This window comes from Miniopterus natalensis, chromosome 4, assembly GCF_054644295.1.
Source record: "Miniopterus natalensis isolate mMinNat1 chromosome 4, mMinNat1.hap1, whole genome shotgun sequence".
Classification (NCBI taxonomy): Eukaryota; Metazoa; Chordata; class Mammalia; order Chiroptera; family Miniopteridae; genus Miniopterus; species Miniopterus natalensis.
The window spans coordinates 70,412,130-70,431,648 of record NC_142084.1 but is presented as its reverse complement, the minus strand read 5'-3'; the positions used below and the strand labels follow the sequence as shown (position 1 = coordinate 70,431,648).

Below are 19,519 nucleotides of genomic sequence, written 5' to 3'. Positions count from 1 at the left end.
CACACAGGAAGTGCTCAATTTTAAATCTCATTATTGTTATATTAACTTTGGAGACCCCTGGGGCTTGATCCTTAAACCCTTCCTTCATGAACACACACACACACACATGTCCTGGTATCTCATCCAGTCTTCTGACTTTAGGCACCATCTAACTGCTGAGGCTGCCCGAATGTATATCCTAGCCCAGAACTCTCTTCCAGATTTGAGACCCGTCTATCCAACTGCCAGCTTGACAGTCCAACATCTCCTGGCCCAAACTGACATGCTAATCTCACTCCCCCCAAAAAACAACTTACTTCATTCAGCATTCCCCATCTCAGTTGATGGCACTCCCATCTTTCCAGGTGCTCAAACCTGGGAACCTGGGGTCCTGCCTTTCTCATGAACCCCACATTTCATCCATTGGCAAACTTGCCAGGATTACCTTCATAAAACAATCATTCCTCATCAGAACCCAATCTCCCCTCTTCACCTGTACAGCCCCCAGTTTGGTTGGAGTACTGTCACTTTTCACCTGGACTAATGTAGTCACCCCACCTCATCTTCCTAGTTCTATGCTTGTCTTCCACAGTCTCTCTGTTCAACATAGCAGCCAAAGACTGTCTGACAAATCTTGCCCCTCCTCTGCTCAGAATCCTCTGTGGCTCCCTCTTTCTCTCACAATAAAATCAGTGGCTTCTAAGGCCCTGCGTAAATTTACTTATTTATTTGCTTATTAACCATTTGTTATCTGCTCCCTTTTCTAGAATGTCAGTTATGCAAGAGCTCAAACACTGCCTGGCTTACAGTGGATGTTCAGTTTGATGAATTAATATGTTTATTATAGACACTGTCATCTCCCTACCTTCTACATCACCATATCAGAGACTGCTTCACCACCTAGTTCCCCCAGCCAAAGATTTGGGAATCACCCTAACCTCCTCCCTCCCCTCATCCTGCACCCTTCCTGTCCCAACTGGACTTCAGCCTCCCTCTTCCCTGGGTTTCCAGCCCCCCATACTCCCTTCCAATCCAACTCCCTGCCAGCCCAGATCTGATCATGATGTGTCCTGTTCCTACTCTCACATACCCTGTAGCTCCCTATTGCCCTTGGCATAAGGGCCAAGCTGTGATACAGCCCACAATTCCTACACAATTCGCCTCTGCCCACCCTTCCTGCATTCTGCTCCACTCCCCAGATCCAGCCACCCTGACCCCTTGTGAGTTCCTTGAGCACACCATGCTCCCCCTCATCTGGGACATTTGCAGATGCTGTTCCTTCTGCCTGGAATGCTCTTCTCTCCCTTGTCACCACTCAAATTCTACTCCCACTTCAGCATCAGAGAAGATCTCCCTGAGCCCCTCCCACCAAATGTTATGCTCACCCAGCACCAAGGACCTCTCCCTTGGAGCACTTGTCACAAGTTTAAGTAAATATTTATATACAGAATTATTCGTTCACCATTTGTCTCCCCAGTCCTCCTGAGGGCAGGAATCAGGCTGTGCTCCTGGCACAGCGCCAGCAGACACTTAATGCAGTCTGTTGATGAAATAAATGAATACACAAACTGTCCCAAAAAGTCTACGTTTATGACCAAGGGAGGACAAATGGCTTTCCAGCCTCCTAGCTCATAGCTTCCCTCAGCTGCCTCCCGACTCTCCAAGGCCCCTAATTTCCATGCCGGGCTCTGGATGTCAGGTTATGGTCAGGCTAGAGGGTGGGTGGTGGTGGGTGTCAGTATCCCTTGCTTTTATTCTACAAAAATCAAAACCCTTAGCAAACAGCCTTTGAGTAAGGGAGGAAGAAAAGGGATTGGAAGGGAGGTTTGAGTTTACAAAACAAGAAAAGCAAACAGCAAGGCCACAGGATGTAGCCTGATGCCTGAGAGGTTCGCCCATCCATCTGAGCTGGGGGCCTCAGGAAGGTGATGTCCAGGTTCAAGGCCCTGACCACGGGCTCCAGCTCCCAGTCCTCCGTTTAGAAGCCGGCCAGAATCCGCGTGGGGCCGGGCTTGAATCCAGAACGCTTGAGACATCTGGTCTTGGGGTCTTAGAAGGCTCGGTGGGCGGGGCCTGAATTGCCGGGTGCTGGGGACCGGGCCTGGGCCCGAGGGGTGTGGCCTAGCCTGGTCCTCAAACAGGAGGGCAGGAACCAGCACTTGGGAGGTGAGACCTGACCTCAAGGGGTGGGGCCTTGCCTTGAGAGGCGTGGCCTATGCCCACAGGACTTTGGGGGCGGGGCCTTGACCCTCGAGGGCGGGGCATCTGCCTCTGGGCGGGGCTTGGGCGCCGGGCTCCGCAGGGCTGCACCCGCGCTCAGGCCCGTGGAGGTAGCGGCTCCACGTTGAGCCAGATGCCGCTCTCCGTGCGCAGGATGAGCTCCGGCTTCCGCCGCACTTTGCGCGTTCGGTCCACGCTCAGGCGGAAGCGCAGCAGCGTCAGCGCCACTGCCACGCGCATCTCAGCCATGGCGAAGCTCTGTCCGATGCAGTTCCTGAAGGAAGGCAGACTGTGTGAGCAGGTCCCCGGGACTGGGTAAATGACCACCCACTCCACTCCGAGCCTCAGTTTCCTCTTTTGCAAAACAGGACAATGCATCATAGAGCCTTTGGGAGCCTATGAGCCCAGAACTCAGGGCCTGGCACATAGTAGTTGCAGTTACTACGGAGGGGTGCTATCCCAGATCTGATTTGGGGACTTACGGGTGCATTGAGGACACGAAGAGTGTGCCAAGTTGGTGGATAGGACACCAGGGTGAGATGTGGTCTCTGTCCCTGATAGGCACATCCCTGACTTTCCACTGGCCTGGGTGTTCCTCCTACACTTGGCTTAGACTTGGAGAAATAGAAGTTACCTGGGTCCTGCAGAGAAGGGGACAAAGGCCAGCGGCGAGCGTTGCTGTGGGTTGTCCGGGTCAAAGCGATAAGGGTTGTACACCTAAGCAGGAGCAGCTTGGGTGAGTCTGGGGACTGGCCCACCCATATCAGCTTGGCCCCCTCCCTCAGCCTCTGGGGAGCAGCCCAGTTGGACAGAGAACCACACTACAATCCAGCCACACTGCCTCCTTTTGCTGTTCAGGCATGCCAGGCTCATTCCCACCCCAGGGCCTTTGCACTTGCTGTTAACTCTGCCCGGAACACACTTCTCCATGCTCCTCACACTTCTCAGGTCTCAGTTCAAACATCTCTTCTTCCACAAGACCTTTCCTCATCATGTGAGCTAAAGTGCTCCCCTACCCACTACCCCACTCCATTTTTTTATTTCCTTTGTACATTTACCAATACCCCAAATCATATTATTTTTGCTCTTCTTCCTTTGCACTTCACTGTGAGTTCCATGAGGGTAATGACAATATCTTTCTCTGTCCTCAGTACCCAGCACAGGGTCTGACACACAGTAGGAGCTCAATAAATATTTGTGGACCTAATGAATTCACAGTGAGTCGGTGAACAAATGGGGGGAAGGACACTCAAGTCCTGCATCCAGCCCTGATGTCTGGCTCCCTGGGAAGCAGGGCAGGGGAGGCTCTGCTGCCCCAGGACTGCCCCTTCTGAAGAGGAAGCTGAAAGAAAGGAGGAGCTCACCTTGGAGTCAGGCCACACTGTGGGGTTGTGGTGGGTTCCATAGATGCTGACCAGGCAGATGATTCCTGTGGGGAGGGGTGAGGTCAGTGGGGTAGAGGGGAGTCAGGGCCTCCTCTGGAGACCTACCCCCTCCCTGCTTTCCTGGAGCCACGGTAGTCCATGAACCGTCTGCCACCTTTCCTGCCCATCCTTCCCTGAAAAATTCTGCTGCATGCCTCCTTAAGAGGTCTCCGTCACCTTTCTGGCTGTACTGCTGGCCACACAGGGATCTTTCTCACTCTCGTATCTGGCATTTCTTCTCCTCAGCCCAACACCTCCTATGTCTCCCTGCTGCCCTAAGGATCAAGTTCAAGTGCCTCAGTCTGGCATTGAAGGCCTTTCACTATCTGTACTCTTTCACTTCCAACCTCCAAGGCTCACCTCCCACATTTCCCCTTCCAAGCAGTCCTCCCTGCATTCTTCTCCAGATAGAGCTATTGCTCTTCTTTTGGGCTGCTCCTGCCCCGTCCCTCCCTTTAGCCCATCCCTGACCTGATGTGGCTGGGAATGTCCGTGCCCTGCTGTATTCCCCAGCCTGGTCCCGGGAATGAGGCCTCTCTAGATCCCCAGCATCACCCAGGGGAGGGCTGGGTCTCCAGGGGATATCTGGCAACTGAATGAAACTAACCCTCCCTTACCTTTATGTTGTACACAGGGCCCACCCTGCCACACCCAGACTCACCCACCTCTATCTTCCCCCTACACACTGGGTCTCCCCCATCACCCCAAAAGCAGCAGTCACATAGAAGAGTCACCCATAGAAGAGCTACAGGGATAGTGCACCTGGGGTGAGCATGACCAGTCCCCATGAGCAATAGAGCAGCCAGGCAGCAGGGAGCAGAGCGCACACCTTTGGGGATGATGCGCCCATCTGGGAGCTTGATGTCCTCTGTGCAGCGGCGGGAGACCAGGGTCACAGGTGGGAACTGGCGGAGGCTCTCCTTGATGCACATGGTGGTGAAGGGCAGCAAGGTCAGGTCATCCCTGGGGGGCATGGAATGGAGCGTGGGTGAGCTCGAGGCCAGGCCACACATACACCCAGGAGCAACTATACAGGAAGCTAATCCAGGAGCTCAGGCTTGCCCCAACTTATGGCAATTGCAGTTGTGCCCTGCACTCACCACTAACCCTCAGCACCTGACTCCCAGCAAATCAGAGCAGCGCTAGCAGGCTTCTGTAGGCCCAGCATTAACCCTTTAACTGATGAATTATGTGGAAATCAGGGACACTGGAGGAGGTGCCAGAAAAGGCAAGGGGGCCCAGGCAGCAGCAATTTACTAGCATGTGGGGATCAATTTCAGTGTTTAAAAACCCACACATCCTCTTCCTTTAATATTATTTACTTAATTTTTTCCTTTGGTCTTCAGAACCCAAAACTAGAGTAATTATAATTCTTGGTTCATGATCTCCATGGCTTTCTTTACACCACAGGTTCTCTTTCAAAGAAACTTTATGTTGCTACTTTAAAGGGCAAATGGCATGCCTGGTATAAAAGTGTCATAAACATAAGCACCACTGGGAAACCAGAAGAGAGTTATTAAGTTCTGGTTAGGCTCTGGCTAGGCACCATCTCCTGCCCAGTTCTCAGAACCTGGAGCATCTTCTCCCCCTTCCCTTCCTCTCTCTAAGCATGTCCTGGGTGAAGATTTAAAAAAAAAAAAAAAAAGAAGCAGAAAAGTGTTGAAGATCCAGTAGCACCCAACTAAGAGTTTCTCCCTGAGTTCCTAATTTGAAAGGTTGACACTGAACCACCTTCTCACTGTTTAATGCTATTTAATCCTGTGTGCTCTTTGCATCACCCAGAAGCAGCTCTACACAACACACATCGCACATAGAAGTCAATTGAATTACTGTTCCTGATTCTTCACTTCCTCTTGTATTCAAATTATACACCTGTGCCCTGTGCCTTGTGATCCTGCAGTGCCTTCCACTTAGAAGGGTGGAATAGGTGACCCACCCCACCCATGTTGTGCTTGGCCACATGACTTGCTTTAGGTAATGGAATGTTACGATGCAAACAGAGGTTTTAAGTTGTGTGGCTCTTAATGGTGATGGAAGGGGACTTAACTTGGGGCGGTGAACACACAATACAATATACAGATGATGTGTTATAATTGTACACCTGAAACCTATATAATTTTATTAATCAATGTCACCCCAATAAAATTTTTTACAGTTGAGTGGCTTTTTGTGCTTCTGAAGTCTACCTTGAGATGAACACGCCCAGGATAGTTGCTGACTCAAGGAGAATGAGGAGATACGTGGAACAGACCTTAACCCAAACCTCAGTTTGGACGCAGCCCCATTCAAGTCAGCATCACTCGGCCATAACAAGAGTAATATGCAGGCAAGAGCAAGAAATAAAGTAAATGCTTGCTGGAAACCCCTAAGTTTAGAGGCTGTTTGTTATGCAGCAGGGTTGCAACCATTGCTAACTAAGACACTCCTAACTAAGAACTCTTGCATTATGAGCTAGGCAGATACATTATTGTCATCCTGTTTTACAGTTAAAGAAAATGAAATTCCAGAATCTTAAGTGACTCGTTTGATGTCAGAAAGACAATAAGTGGTAGAGCAGAAAGATTCACACCCAAGGCTCAACCTGCCCTCACCATCCCCATGACCCCAGACTGACCACTCTAGCTCCTCCAGTTCCCGGCCTTTCATGATTTCCTGGATCTCTTCCCGGCACTTCTCCTGGTACTCTGGGTACTTGGCCAAGTTAAACAGCACCCATGAGAGCCCACTGGATGTTGTATCGTGACCTGCAGTCAGATGAGGAGCTCTAATGGAGGCTTCCTGGAGATAGCAGAGATGCTATCTTCAGACAATGGGCACCCCCATCCTCCCCCAGCCTTGCCCCATGTCTTCACCCTCAAACATGAAGGTGTCTGCTTCAGCTCGTATGTCCTCGTCTGTCAGTTCCTTTCCATCTTCATCCTGGAATGGGCAGTAGACAATGCTCAGCCCACTTCATCCCACCCTCTGCACGCTAGGGCCTCCCCCAAAGTCAAAGATACCCCCTCTCTCTCCTAAGCCAAGCTGTAGGGAAAGGATTCCAGGAAGATGGAGGTATGCAATTTGTCTAAGAAAGATGAAAAGAGGGAAAGAGACTCAAAGGTGAGGGGAAGAAAGGAGTTTGTGTTTCTTTTGATTTATTTAATTTTTTTAAAATCCTCACCCGAGGATATTTTTTCAATTGCTTTTCAGAGAGAGTGGGAAGGGGGAGAGACAGAGAGAGAGAGAGAGAAGCATCGATGTGAGAGAGACACATCAGTTGGTTGCCTCCTACACACGCCCCGACAGGGGGCCAGGAATCGAGCCTACAACTGAGGTACATGCCCTTGGCCATAATCAAACCCGGTACCCTTCAGTCCGCAGGCTGACACTCTAACCATTGAGCCAACCAGCTAGGCCGAGCTTGTGTTTCTTGAGCAGCTCCTAGCACCAACAATCTTGTGATCAGGTCATGTGACCATCATGTCATAAATGAGGAAACTGAGGCTCAGAAGAGTCAGATGACTAAGGTCAAGCATCCATGAAGCATCAGAGTCAGAACTGGGGTCTAGGACTGTCTGAATGCAGAACCCTGAATGCAGGTGCTGCTCAGAAATTCCACAGAAGCACCGCAAAATGAGTGACCACTTATCTCTGCAAATACCACATGTCTTCAAGGTCATGTATTTCATCTTTGTAAGTGTGGGCTGAATTGTGTGTCCCCCCTCCCCCCGCCTTCATTCCCACTTCTGGAAAACTCATAGGTTGAAGTCCTAACCCCAGCTAGGACAGCAGAATATGAGTGTATTTGACAATAGGGCCTTTGCAGAAGTAATTAAATTACAATGAGCTCATTAGAGTGGGCCCTAATCCAATATTACTAGAGTCCTTATAAGAGGAAATTAGTACAAAGATATGCACAGAGGAAAGACCATGTGAACATACAGGAGAAGACGGCTATCTACAAGCCAAGGAGAGAGGCCTCAGAAGAAACCAACCCCACTGACACCTTGATCTCAGACTTTTTACCTCCAGGGCTGAGAAGATGAATTTCTGTTGTATAAGCTACCTATGTATGACACTTGGTTACAGCAGCCCTAGCAAATGAATATAGTAAGTCTTACACATTTTGTGTCCTATGTCTAAGTTAGTTTGGACGTGTACTATTTTAGGCAGTTCGTGCAACTTGTAATGAGGCCATCCTGGGCGGGGCCCACCCTCCAGGGCCCAGCCTCACCTTGGCCAGGAGCAGCACATCGATGAAATCCAAGGCCTTGCCCTGCTTGGATTTGAGCCAGGCCTCAGCCCCCTGCTGGCGCAGAGCCAGCCGCCGCTGCTGGATGACCTCGGTGGTGAAGCGGTGCACGGTGTCACAGGCCTGGCGGAAGCGCCGCCCATCTGCTGTGCGGTAGTAGATGAAGTCAATGTAGTGGTGCAGGCGATACTGGCGTCGGACTGCCAGAGCACTCAGCTCAATGATAGCTGAGATGTAATCGCTCATCTTCCTGCCAGGGAGAAGAAGGGCCATGAGTGTAGGCCCACTGTCTAGACAAGCTTCTCTCCCAGTGGGTAGATGACAAAGAGCGGCCCTGGATTAGCTACATTGTCTTGAATTCTTGATGCTCTACCATCTGGGACCTCACTGACTGGAGACACTGCCCTCCCAGGGCTAACCTATTCTTAGAGCCTCACCTAGGAGCATGTCTTGCTTTTGCAAACCAACCAGTCCATAGCCCCTACTCCAGACTTTATCAGTGTACAGGAGGCAACCGATTGATGTTTCTCTCTCACATCGATCTCTCTCTCCCTGTTTCTCCCTTCCTCGCTCTCTAAAAATCAATAGAAGCATTCAGATGAGAGTTAAAAACAAACAAACAACAAGTAAATCACTGAGGCAGGGTTTCGAGGAGCTGTCCTTGGTTCTGAAGCGTGCTGCTAGTTTTCATACACTTATCACAGACTGTCATTTTTTTTGTTTATTTTTTGGTTCAAGACATTGTTTGTTTTATTGACCACTGTATTTGCAGTGCCTAGTCCAGGACTAGCACATAGTAGGCACTTGGTAAATATTTCTTGGATTAATTAATTAATTACTAAGGCCATCTCCACCTTACCCAACTGAAACATACCCCTACAAGGCCCAGAGTAACAGTCAGAAGCTTGTTATTGAGGACCTATTATGTGCTACAAATGACATTTATTGTGTCCCTTATTACTTATAGCTCCACCTAGATTATAAACTCCAAAGACTGGGGTTTTGTCTGTTTCCCTACCATATTCCCAGTAGCTAGAATAGTGCCAGGCACAGAGTAGGCACACAGTGGGTATCTGATGAATGAATGAATGAATGAATGAATGAATGAATGAATGAATGAACCAGGGCAATGGTTATTTTACTAATTCATTCAATACTCACTGAGCATCTACTGCGTGCCAGGGCAGTGCTATATCATTTTATCCTTAAAGCATCTTTCAGACAGGGATTGTCATCAAACAAGAAAACAGAGGCTCAGAAAGTGGAGGGATACTTTCCAAAGATCACATAGTATTCCTAGAGGAATAAGGGAGACTAGCATTTACTGAGCACCTCTTGTGTGCAAAGCCATTGACTCATATTATCTCATTTAATTCTCACACATGACTATGGGGAAGGAATTGGGATTCTATTTGGGGGTGAGGGAGGAAATAGGCTAAGAGAGATGATGTGTTTCCTGGAACCACACAGCCTGTCTGGCAGAGCACCAGCAGCCCGAAGGTGCCTAACACCACTTTTCTCTTCCCACCACCTTGTCCCTAAAGCAGCTGGTTCTGTCTTCCCCAGGTAGGCCACACTCACTCCTGGCAGTTGCTATTGTAGCTGAAGACACATTTCTGAAGACTGTCCAGGGTCATGAGGCTGACATGCTCAAACATGTCAAGGGAGACCACTGGACCCTCTGCCAGGCGCCGCCATTTAGCCTGGAAGAGAGAGACAGCAAATGGGCACAGAGGCCGCAAACTGAAAGCCTGGCTGACAAGGACCTAGCTGCATGCTCACTACAAGCCCAATACAGATAAAGGAAGTGAGGCTTTGTGACATCACATGGCTCACCCACGAGTTGGAGCCTGACCTGTCTCACTTCCAGGGCATCCTCTTCCCATGAAACCTTGGGACTCACATGCATGACATTGGTGCACTGGTTGAATATCTTCATGTAGGGCTTCAGGATGTCAAAGTGGAAGGCAGGTGTCAGCAGGCGGCGGTGCCGGCTCCACTTCTCACCTTTGCTGAGCAGCAGCCCATCTCCTGGGCCCAGGAGACTGAGGTTAGGGGGTCTCTCCTCTTACTCTGAAACACTCCAAGAAACCATGCCCCAACCCCTCTTGCCTGAAGCCCCAGCCTACCCAATCCCACACTCACCCAGCCAAGGTTTCAGGAAGCCATAGAAAAGGTCATCTTTGGGAGCAACAGCAGCTGTGGAGACAGACCAGGCAATGCTGACTCAAAATAGAATTCTGACCCTTGACCTCTGCTTCTGACCTCCTTGGGACTCCTCTCTGGGCTCCAACCTCCCTCCTTACCCTTCCAATCCATCCTAACACCTACCCCAGAAAGATCCTTATAACATGCTGACCTGAACATGAGGCTCCCCTGCTCAAACACCTCCTATGGCTCCCTATCGCCCTGGTAAAAAAAGTTCAAGCTCAGGTTAGCATCAAAATCCCTGTCCCATCTTGCCCCTGTGTGCCTCTCCTGCCTCATCCTTCAACATCCACTAACAACCCCACATGCTGTCTCTCACTTCTAAGCCTAGGCTATGCTCCCCATCCTGAAGGGCCTCTTCAACTTAATCCAGCCCCACTTTTCTGCCGGCTCAGGCCATCTGAATTATACCGTCTGTGCTCCCATGCTCCAGCCTTGCCCTCTCCAGCTTACCTTGAACCCTGGCCCCATGGGGATCTTATCTGACTCTAGGTCAGACCATGTCCCTTCCTGCACCAGTTTCTCAGCCCATTTTTCAAAGCCCCAAATGATCTGCCCCAGTCCAGATGGCTCTCAAAACATCTTTAGCACACCCCCCCCCACACACACACACTTAATACTCCAACATGACAGAACTTTCTTTAACTCCTTGGAAAAAGCTGTGTGCTTTCTCTGCTCTGAGTTTTTCCACCAGATGTCCTCTCTGCCTCAAATGCTCTTTTCTCATCCCTTTAGTCTCTGCTTGCATGCCATTCCCTCCCCCACCAATCACTCTGGGTTGTGTCCAATCAGTAACAAGCCCCTTGAGGAGAGGGACCATGTCCATCACGGATATATTGGTGCTAAATAAATTTTTATTGTATGAATGAATGGACCAATGAACCAATGAATGAGTGAAAAGGTGAATGAATTAGGGAATAGATGAATGACTGAATAAGTGAGTCAGTGAGTAAATTCCCTTTCTGTATGCTAAACAGATTTGGGACAGAATGGGCAGGGGCCCAGGAAGGAAGTACCTGAAATTCAAGTGATGTCACTTTTTACCTGAGCTGTGACTCAGCTGCCTACATACACCGCCCCCCCCCAAGAATTGGCCAATCATGCAGTCATCTGTCCACTCATTCATTCCCCCATTTAACACACACCTCTTCTGCCACCTTCCTGTGCCCAACCCATGCTGGATGATGCCGGAGACCCAGAGATGGCTCAGCTCCGCCCTGCCTGGAGGAACGCTGGGTGGGGTGGGAAAAGAGAGCAGAGGCATGCCATGCAATTAGCAAGACTGTAGGAAGTGTGCCAGGAGAGAAGGGAGGCACAGAGAAAAAGCTGTTGGAAGTCAAGGCAAGCTTCCTGGGAGAGGAAATATTGGAAAGGAAAAGTGGGAATCTAGTCATTCCTCTTCTCTCTGGAATCTGGACTCCAGGCTAGGACCCCCAGGAGTCTTTCTGACTCACAGACCTGTCAAATGGTTGTCCTTCTCAAACACCTCCCACGGCTCCCTATCACCCCCAGGGTAAAACACAAGCTCATTCACTTTGCACAAAGGTACTCTGAGTCCAGTTTCTGTCTCATTTTTTACTTCTCCACACCCTTCATCCTCACTCTAAACACCCCAAATCATCTGAATTCCCCTGGCACTTTCACACATCTGTACCTTTGTACTAGTAGGATCCTCCACCTGAAATTACTCATCTGGCAAACTCCTATGCATCCTTCAAAGCCCAGTTTCACTAATGCCCCCTCCAGAAGGCCAAACCCTCTCCCCAGCTGAGCCCTTGGTTTTCCATCCTTGGGTCCCTCCTCCACTCCAACCCTGACCACTCAATGCCAAGAGTTTGTGTCCAGGCTGCCTCTTCCATAAATTTTCCCTCCAGTAAAAAGGGGATGGTAAAGTCTACCTTGGAAGAGGTCATATAAGAAAAGCCCTCACACAGTGCTCAGTAGGAAGCTCCATATCACTCTGGTTGAGAGCTTGGCCTCTGGGATGGCCAAGTCTGAGTTCAAATCCCAACCCTACCACTAACTAGTTGTGTAAACTTGGACATGTTACTACTATGCCCCTCCATGTCCTCATCTGCCAAAGGGGAAATAGAACAATCCTGCCTGCCTCATGGTACCCCTATAAAAACTCAGTGAGTTAATATGTTCCCAGCACATAGTAGGTGCTCATTAAATATTTGTACATGTAAATGAATAACTAACCAACTGTTGGCTATTTTTATTACTATGATTATAAGTATTGGTCACTGGTGTCAAGAACTTGGGTCCTCAGCTCACAGCAGGCCCCTATTAGTGAAATGTGAATGCATAGCTGCCATGGAAAACAGTTTGGGGGTTCCTTAAATACTAAACATAGAATTATCATATGACCATACAAATTTTTTTCAGTAGATACTCCTAGGTATCTACCCAAGAGAAATAAAAATATATGTCCACACCCAAACTTGTACCCGTGTGTTCTTACCGGCTCTATTTATAACAGCCAAAAGGTAGAAACAACCCAGAAGTTCAACAACAGATGAATGGATAAACAAATTGTGCTATATTCATACAATGGACTATTGCTCAGCCTCAAAAAAGGAATGAAGTCCTGATAATTGCTACAACGTGGATGAACCTCAAAAACACTATGCTGAATAAAAGAATTCAGTCACAAAAACCACATTCTGTATAATTCCTTTCCTATGATATACCCAGAATAGGAAAATCCATAGAGACAGAAAGTAGATTAATATTTACCAGGAGATAAGGAGAGGGAGGTATGGCAAGTGATTACTTAATGGTGTAGGGTGTTTTATGGGGTCATGAAAAAAATTTGAAACTAGAAATAGTCGATGGTTGCTCAATATTATGAACACACTAATTACCTTACACTCTAAAGCTGTACACTTTTAAATGGTTGGTTATATGTTATGTGACTTTCATCTCAATAAAAAAATGAATGTATAAAACCAAGCTATAATTACATGCCTATATATCATGCCTTGTCCTCTGTAAAACATTTTCACCTACTTTCTCCCATTAATGCTCTCTATCCCAAATGCCCATTAGGTGATTAAACAAAGCAAAACAAAACAAAGCAAAACAAAACAGAGGTTCCAAGAGGACTCAGGCCTTCCTCAGGGCTTATCAGATGTGCTAGTTTAAGCTCAGAGTAGCAAGACCCCCAGGGGTGGCCTCCCAAGGAAGCCCCAGAGGGAGATCATGTCTGAAATTTGGGCCAGGCCTGTCCCATCCCAGGCGGCTAGGCATAGAGGGGCAGGGGCACCTTGAGGCCAGGCCTCACCTGACTCACAGCCCCACCCTCCCCAACCTGAAGTCCCCCATCCTGCTCCTCCGGTGAGGGAGGTGGTGGATATCCTGCCTGTCCTGAGGAGGAGGCTTGAGCATTTGCTAAGCACCAAGCCCATGCTGGGGGATCTGCTTCCTGAGCCACGAGGAGTCTCAAACCAAGCAGGATGGAGGAGAAAAGGAAGAGTCAGGGAGAGAAAGAAAAAATAGTATATTAAAAAGGCAGAAAAGAAGCCCTTATTAGCACCTACCTATGTTATATTTTTGAGTCTTCACAATGGCCCCTTTTTCAAATCAGAAATTGAGGCCCTGAGAAGCTGAATTTCTGGGTCACACAGCAAGTATGTGCTTCAGTCAGGACTCAAACCCAGCCCACCCAAGTCTGGCTCCAGGGCTCTTCCCAAACTCAGTGCCCATCCCTTGGAAGAGTCACCTCTCCTTGGGCCTCAGTTTCCCTCTTTGTGCAATGGGGATGGTCACCCTCTCACAAATGCAACAATGGGGACATAGAGGCATGGGGAGTGCATCACTGGGGGAGGGAAGGATGGCAGCCCCTTAGTCTCTCATGGCTCTGGGTGGTAGCCTTGAAGGCGGTCCCCAAATGTGTGTTTGTAGAAGCCCAAACTGAGGCAAGAGATCCTAAAATTCCTGGGGCTCTTTCTTTCTCATCCATGCTCTCTTCTCAAATGTCCCCTGATTCTTTTGAAGGTACCCAGCTACATGCGAGACCACACTGAGGATCCAGAGCCCCACTTATGAAAAAGATAGAGCTGGACACAGACACACTCAACCCTAAATGATTAGGACTGAGAATGGGAAAGTCCAGGGAAGAGGGCTATGGTCTGCTGGAGAGTCAGGGAAACCTTCCTGGAGAAGGGGAGGGAGGGTCATTGGAGCTGAGTGTCGAAGGCCGAGCAAGAGCTTGTCAAGCACACTTGGGAGTCCTACACCATGGGGTAGGTGTGGATTGCAGAAGGAATAAACAATCCTACTCTCTCTCCCCACCAGTCAGGATCAGCACCGGTGAAGAAAGCAGGCTATAGGTTGGGATGGTCAGAACCCAAATGACGGGAGTGCCATTAGAATTGAGCAACAACCAGTTAACAAAATCTTGGGCAAACAACTACTTATCCGAATATGTTTGGTTCAGTGGACAGGCATCTTCTCAGAGTTCCTGGGACTCTATTAGTCACACCTTTTTCCATGCTGTTCCCACTCTCTGTATTACCATTTCTGCTTTGGTGAACTCCTATTCATTCTTCAAAGGTCTACTCAAATGACCCTTTTCCTGGATAACCCACCTGCCTAAAAGCCCTGGTAGACTCTGGGAATTGAGGGTTTACCCATCACTCAGAGGCCCAGCCTACATACCTGAGGCGCCCACCAGGGGTTTGATGTAGTCAGGATGCACCAGAACCACCAGCGGCAGAACAGGTCCCATCCACACCAGGATCACATGGTGCATGTTGTCCAGCACCTTCTTCTCATCCTGGAGGCCCGACTCATTTGGAAGATACTGTGGGGGGTGGTAGGGAAGGACAATGAGGAGGTGTACAGCCCCAGCTTCCCCTAATTGTTCCCTCCTGCCACCTCCCCTGCCCTCAAAACAAGCCAAGAAGGGCTATATGACTGCAGACTGTTGGCTGCACCTTGCTGAGCCTCCAGCTCCTCATCTGAAAAGTGGGGAAGAATCACCTCTCTGTCAGAGGACAGTCGAGAGGACTCATGAAACAGCAAAGCATGAGAACCCCAACATGGAGCCTGACACAAGCTGATGTTCAAGAAACAAACACAGGGACAGTAAACACAATAATGACAGGTTGGTATTTATTGTGTTCTTGTTCTGTTAGTAATAAAATTTTACTAGTATTGTCATATTTAACACAATTTGTGCTTGCAATGGTGGGTGCTGCTCAGGGCATTTTTCATAGATTTATATGTTCAACCCACACAAGAACTCAGTGACAGAGTTGCTACTGTTCCCCATTTTACTTTGTCCGAAGTTACAGGTGAGTAGGTGACTGTCCTGGCTTGACTTCCCCAGAAACAGGTCTGGAGACAAGAGTCCTACAGCAAGTAGCTTATTTGGGTGATCCCAAAACACACAGGTAAGGCAGTGGGGAAGTGACAGAGTGAAGGAAGGCAGTCAGTAAAGAGTGAGTTGTCAAGGAAGTTCCCACCATGGGCAACCAGGGCTCAGTACCAAGGAGGACCTCTGGGGCACATGAATCTCAGAGTCAACCCACCTAAAGGTGAGGGGCTGGGGTTTTTACACCAACTCACATAGTCCATAGTCACTGGCTGAGAGACTCTCCTGGGGCTTTAACGCTCATGCTCGCAATACACGCATTAGTGTGGGCTCCAGCTACTGGAGAAAGCCCTAGAACACAGGTGCTGGCAGCAGGAAGTCAGCCCATGGTACCCAAAAATGGGCGCAGAGGATTTGGACAGGCACTGGCACCATCTGCCATTATGGCAGAGCCAGGATTTGAACACAGGCCACCCAGCTCCAAAATGCCTGCTCTTAACCAACATGCTCTATGAAACAGAAACGCTTCAGGCTCAATGCCAGATAGATTTGAACTCAAATCCAACCTCAGCCACTGTGTAACTTTGGGCAAGTCACTTAACCTCTCTGAGCCCAAGATCAAATCCATAATACAGGGCAGATCCATCCTTAATTAACAGGCTGTGGGAAGAGCTCAGATCTGAAGGGGCCTAACCCAGTGCCTGGCTCAGTGCCCAGCTATTATCAAATGAATAAATGAACAAGTGAGTCCTCTCTGACTTCTATGCTTCCTTCTCCAACAGGATCAGTCTTGAGACTGTTCACACCCAAGGGATATAATGGCCTCACCCAGGTCTTGTGGCCCAGGGAGGTGGGCTGGGTCCATGAGATCAAGGCTGGACTTCAGAACCGGCCCTGGTCAATTGCCCAGGATGCCAGGGCCTGATTATTACCTCTAGGACCACCATCCAAAGCAGAGGGCTTCCTGGAGTAAAGGCACTGGAGATCAGCATGAAAGATGAGTAGAAGTTCATCTAACAGAGCAGGATATTCTGGGCAGAGGGCACAGTTTCAGCAAAGGCCATGGAGGGGAGAAGTGGGAGTCTTGTTATGGGAACAGGAAGTCATTCCATGGAACTAGAGGAGGGGTGGAACAGGTGAGGAGGGTAGGGGTTGGAGTCGAAAGGGCCTTGAACACCATCTGAGGAGCTGGGACTTTCCCCAGACAGCAGTGGGGAGCCATGGAGAGTGTGTGAGCAGGGAAGGAAATGGTGAATTTAAGAATCTTCCTAGGGATGGCGGGGGAGGATGGACTGAAGAGGTGAGGCTGGCAGCAGGAGCCTAGGAAGGAGGCTGGACCAGGGTCCAACAGGGGAGGATGGGGCCTGAGCAGGGGTGAGAGGATGGGAGAGAGGAAGAGGGCTCAGGCACAACAGGCAAACTTGGTGAGTGCTGGCCCCAGGGGAACAATTCCAAAACTAAAGAAAATAAATGTTCTTTGTACTATTGAGTGGAAATGCATCCCCTGCTTCCTTCTTCTGAGACACCCCTTCTAAGAAGCATCTAGAATATTTCTAGAATCCCTTGATATTTCCTGTCCCTGAAGGACCCAGGAGTTGAGCATATACATCCACCACTGTGTAGCAGGATCTGTGCAAGCCTGCCCCAGACATGACTGTGAGAATTGTCACAACAATCCCATGAGGCCTGGCCAGCATGGCTCAGCGGTGGAGCCTCGATCGAGGTTCCAGGAGATCAAGGTTCGACTCCTGGTCAGGGCACATGCCCGGCTTACAGGATCGATCCCCAGCAGGGTGCGTGCAGGAGGCAGCTGATCAATGACTCTCTTTCATCATTGATGTTTCTCTCTCTCTCCCTCTCTTCCTCCTGAAGTCAATAAAAATACATTGAAAAAAACAAAAAACAACAACAATCCCATGAGGTTATTAGGAATGATCACAGTCCCTGCAATGCAGATGGGAAAACTGAGGCATAGGGGGTGAAGGAGCTTGCTCAAGGTCACACAGGCAATAGATGGTAGATAAGGACATCAGGTCCATACTGATGACGGCTGCCCTGAACCGCCTCTCCAAAGTTAACTTCCATACTCAGTATGGGGCCTCAGCACCCTCAGGAGTCTGGTTTTCTCTCCCCTGGCCTCTGAAGCCCTTCTAGAAAAGTCTAGCCATTCTTATCCAGAAACTAGAGGCAGTAGAGGGAACAGAGCTAAGATCAGGGCTCTGGGGTCAGACACCTGGGTTTGAACTCTGGCTCTGCCACTCGAAAGCTGCCACTAGAGCCAGCTACTTAAGCTCTCTGAGCCTCAGGTGCAAAGTAAGGATAGTCATGGGACCTACCTCCTAGTGCTGTCAAGAGGACTAAGTGAGTTAACATTTATAAATTGCGTGGGATAATACTAGCCACATATATGTGAGATAAGAAATTAAATGCACCCTGGCAGGGTGGCTCAGTTAGTTGGAGTGTCGTCCCAAGCACCAAAAGGTTGCAGGTTCGATCCCCAGTTGGGGTGTGTATGGGAGGCTGTCAATCGATGTTTTGATGTTTCTCTCTCACATCCATGCTTCTTTCTCTCTCTCTCTCCTCCTTCCTCTCTCTAAAATCAATTTTTTAAGAATTTTTTTTTATTTAGTTTATTGATTTTTAGAGAGAGAAGAAAGGAGAGGGAGAGAGAAACATCAATATGAGAAAGAAACATCAGAGGGAAGCATCGATCAGCTGCTTCCTGCATGCCATCTACCAGGGATCCAGCCTGCAACCCGAGTATGTGCCCTGACCAGGAATTGAACAGACAACGTTTTGATACAGTGGGTGATGCCCAGGCAACCGAGTCACACTGGCCAGGCTCTTTAAAATCAATTAAAAATATATATATATATATCTCCTCAGGTGAGGATTAAGAGAGAGAGAGAGAGAGAGAGGAAGGGAGGGAGGGAGGGAAGGAAGGAAGGAAGGAAGGAAGGAAGGAAGGAAGGAAGGAAGGAAGGAAGGAAGGAAGGAAGGAAGGAAGGAAGGAAGGATATAACATATATCATATGAAAAGTACAGCAATAGCCTGAAATTACACAGAAAACTTTGCAGTAAGGTCTGCCTCATCCCAGCTATGTGATCATGGGCAAAAGGCTTGCCCTTTCTGAGCCTCAGTCTCACATCCTGGCTCCAACCAGATTCTTTTAGATATATATATATATATATATATCTTTATTGATTTCAGAGAGAGGAAAGGAGAGGGAGAGAGATAGAAACATCATTGATCGCCTGCCTCCTGCACGTCTCCGACTGGGGATCGAGCCCGCAACCCGGGCATGTGCCCTGACCGGGAATCGAACCCTGATCGCCTGGATCCTAGGTCGACGCTCAACCGCTGAGCCCCGCCCGGCCGGGCTCCAACCAGGTTCTTGGGGGGTGTGGGGAGCCAGCAGCCCGTGAGACTGCCCGCAACGCGGGGCCGCCCCGCCCCGGCCCGGCCCACACACCATGCCCAGGTGGCCCAGCAGCCAGCTGCGCCGGGGCGGCTGCGGGAAGCAGCGCAGCTGGCGGCAGGTGGTGTGGAAGCGCCAGCAGAGCCTCAGGACGCGCAGCAGCAGGCGGAAGAGGAAGAAGAGCAGGGAGAGGAGGAGCGCGGACACGGCGTACAGGCGGAAGGCGGTCTTCTCCAGCCCCAGAAGCAGCAGCAGATGTTCCGTGATGGGCAGCATCCTGGGGGAACACATGGGGCGGGGTCAGTGCAGGTGGAAACCGCGCTCCAGCCACAGGTATGGAACACGCAGTGACCTGTGGAGTCGGGCATGGTGTGCCTGGCACACAGCAAGTGCTCAGTGTGAGTTCCAGACGCCAAGGGTACACATCTCTCCTGCCCTCAGCGGGGGCCTCCAGCCAGCTGGCCAGATGAACGCACCAGTGCCCCGCCATGTGCCCTCAGCCTCATCCCTCCTGACCCTCTGCCCCCATGGCCCGCCAGAGTGCTGGAAAATTAAGACACATCCCACTCCGAAAGCAGCTCTCATCGATGGCTGATGAGCAATGCTAGAGAAGCACTTCAGCGCCTTCTCCTCCTGGGTCCAGTAACCCTGAGGTGTGTGTTCCACATGGACTACCAATGGGATTAAACTCCAGCTGCCCAAAATGGAAAATTTCTCT

General features: G+C 49.6%; 1 protein-coding gene across 1 annotated transcript; it reads right to left on the bottom strand.

Moving 5' to 3' along the window:
• Positions 1-2,295: 2,295 nt before the first annotated feature.
• On the bottom strand, positions 2,296-19,078 carry CYP4F22 (cytochrome P450 family 4 subfamily F member 22). The gene is made up of 12 exons (XM_016209325.2): positions 18,856-19,078; positions 14,725-14,869; positions 10,000-10,053; positions 9,758-9,885; positions 9,436-9,557; positions 7,837-8,104; positions 6,476-6,542; positions 6,238-6,367; positions 4,453-4,586; positions 3,564-3,628; positions 2,834-2,916; positions 2,296-2,473 (listed from the first exon to the last, which is right to left on the bottom strand). The coding sequence occupies exons 1-12, from the start codon at positions 19,075-19,077 to the stop codon at positions 2,296-2,298; spliced, it is 1,596 nt and encodes a 531-aa protein (XP_016064811.1). The 5' UTR covers position 19,078.
• Positions 19,079-19,519: the final 441 nt, after the last annotated feature.

Excerpts from the sequence above, each read along its gene's own strand:
- CYP4F22 (XM_016209325.2), bottom strand. The coding sequence starts at position 19,077 with ATGCTGCCCATCACGGAACATCTGCTGCTGCTTCTGGGGCTGGAGAAG. Across the intron at positions 6,543-7,836 it reads ATGTGCTGCTCCTGGCCAAG|GATGAAGATGGAAAGGAACT; the intron begins GTGAGGCTGGGC and ends TGCCCATTCCAG. Across the intron at positions 4,587-6,237 it reads GAACTGGAGGAGCTAGAGTG|GGATGACCTGACCTTGCTGC; the intron begins GTCAGTCTGGGG and ends CATGCCCCCCAG.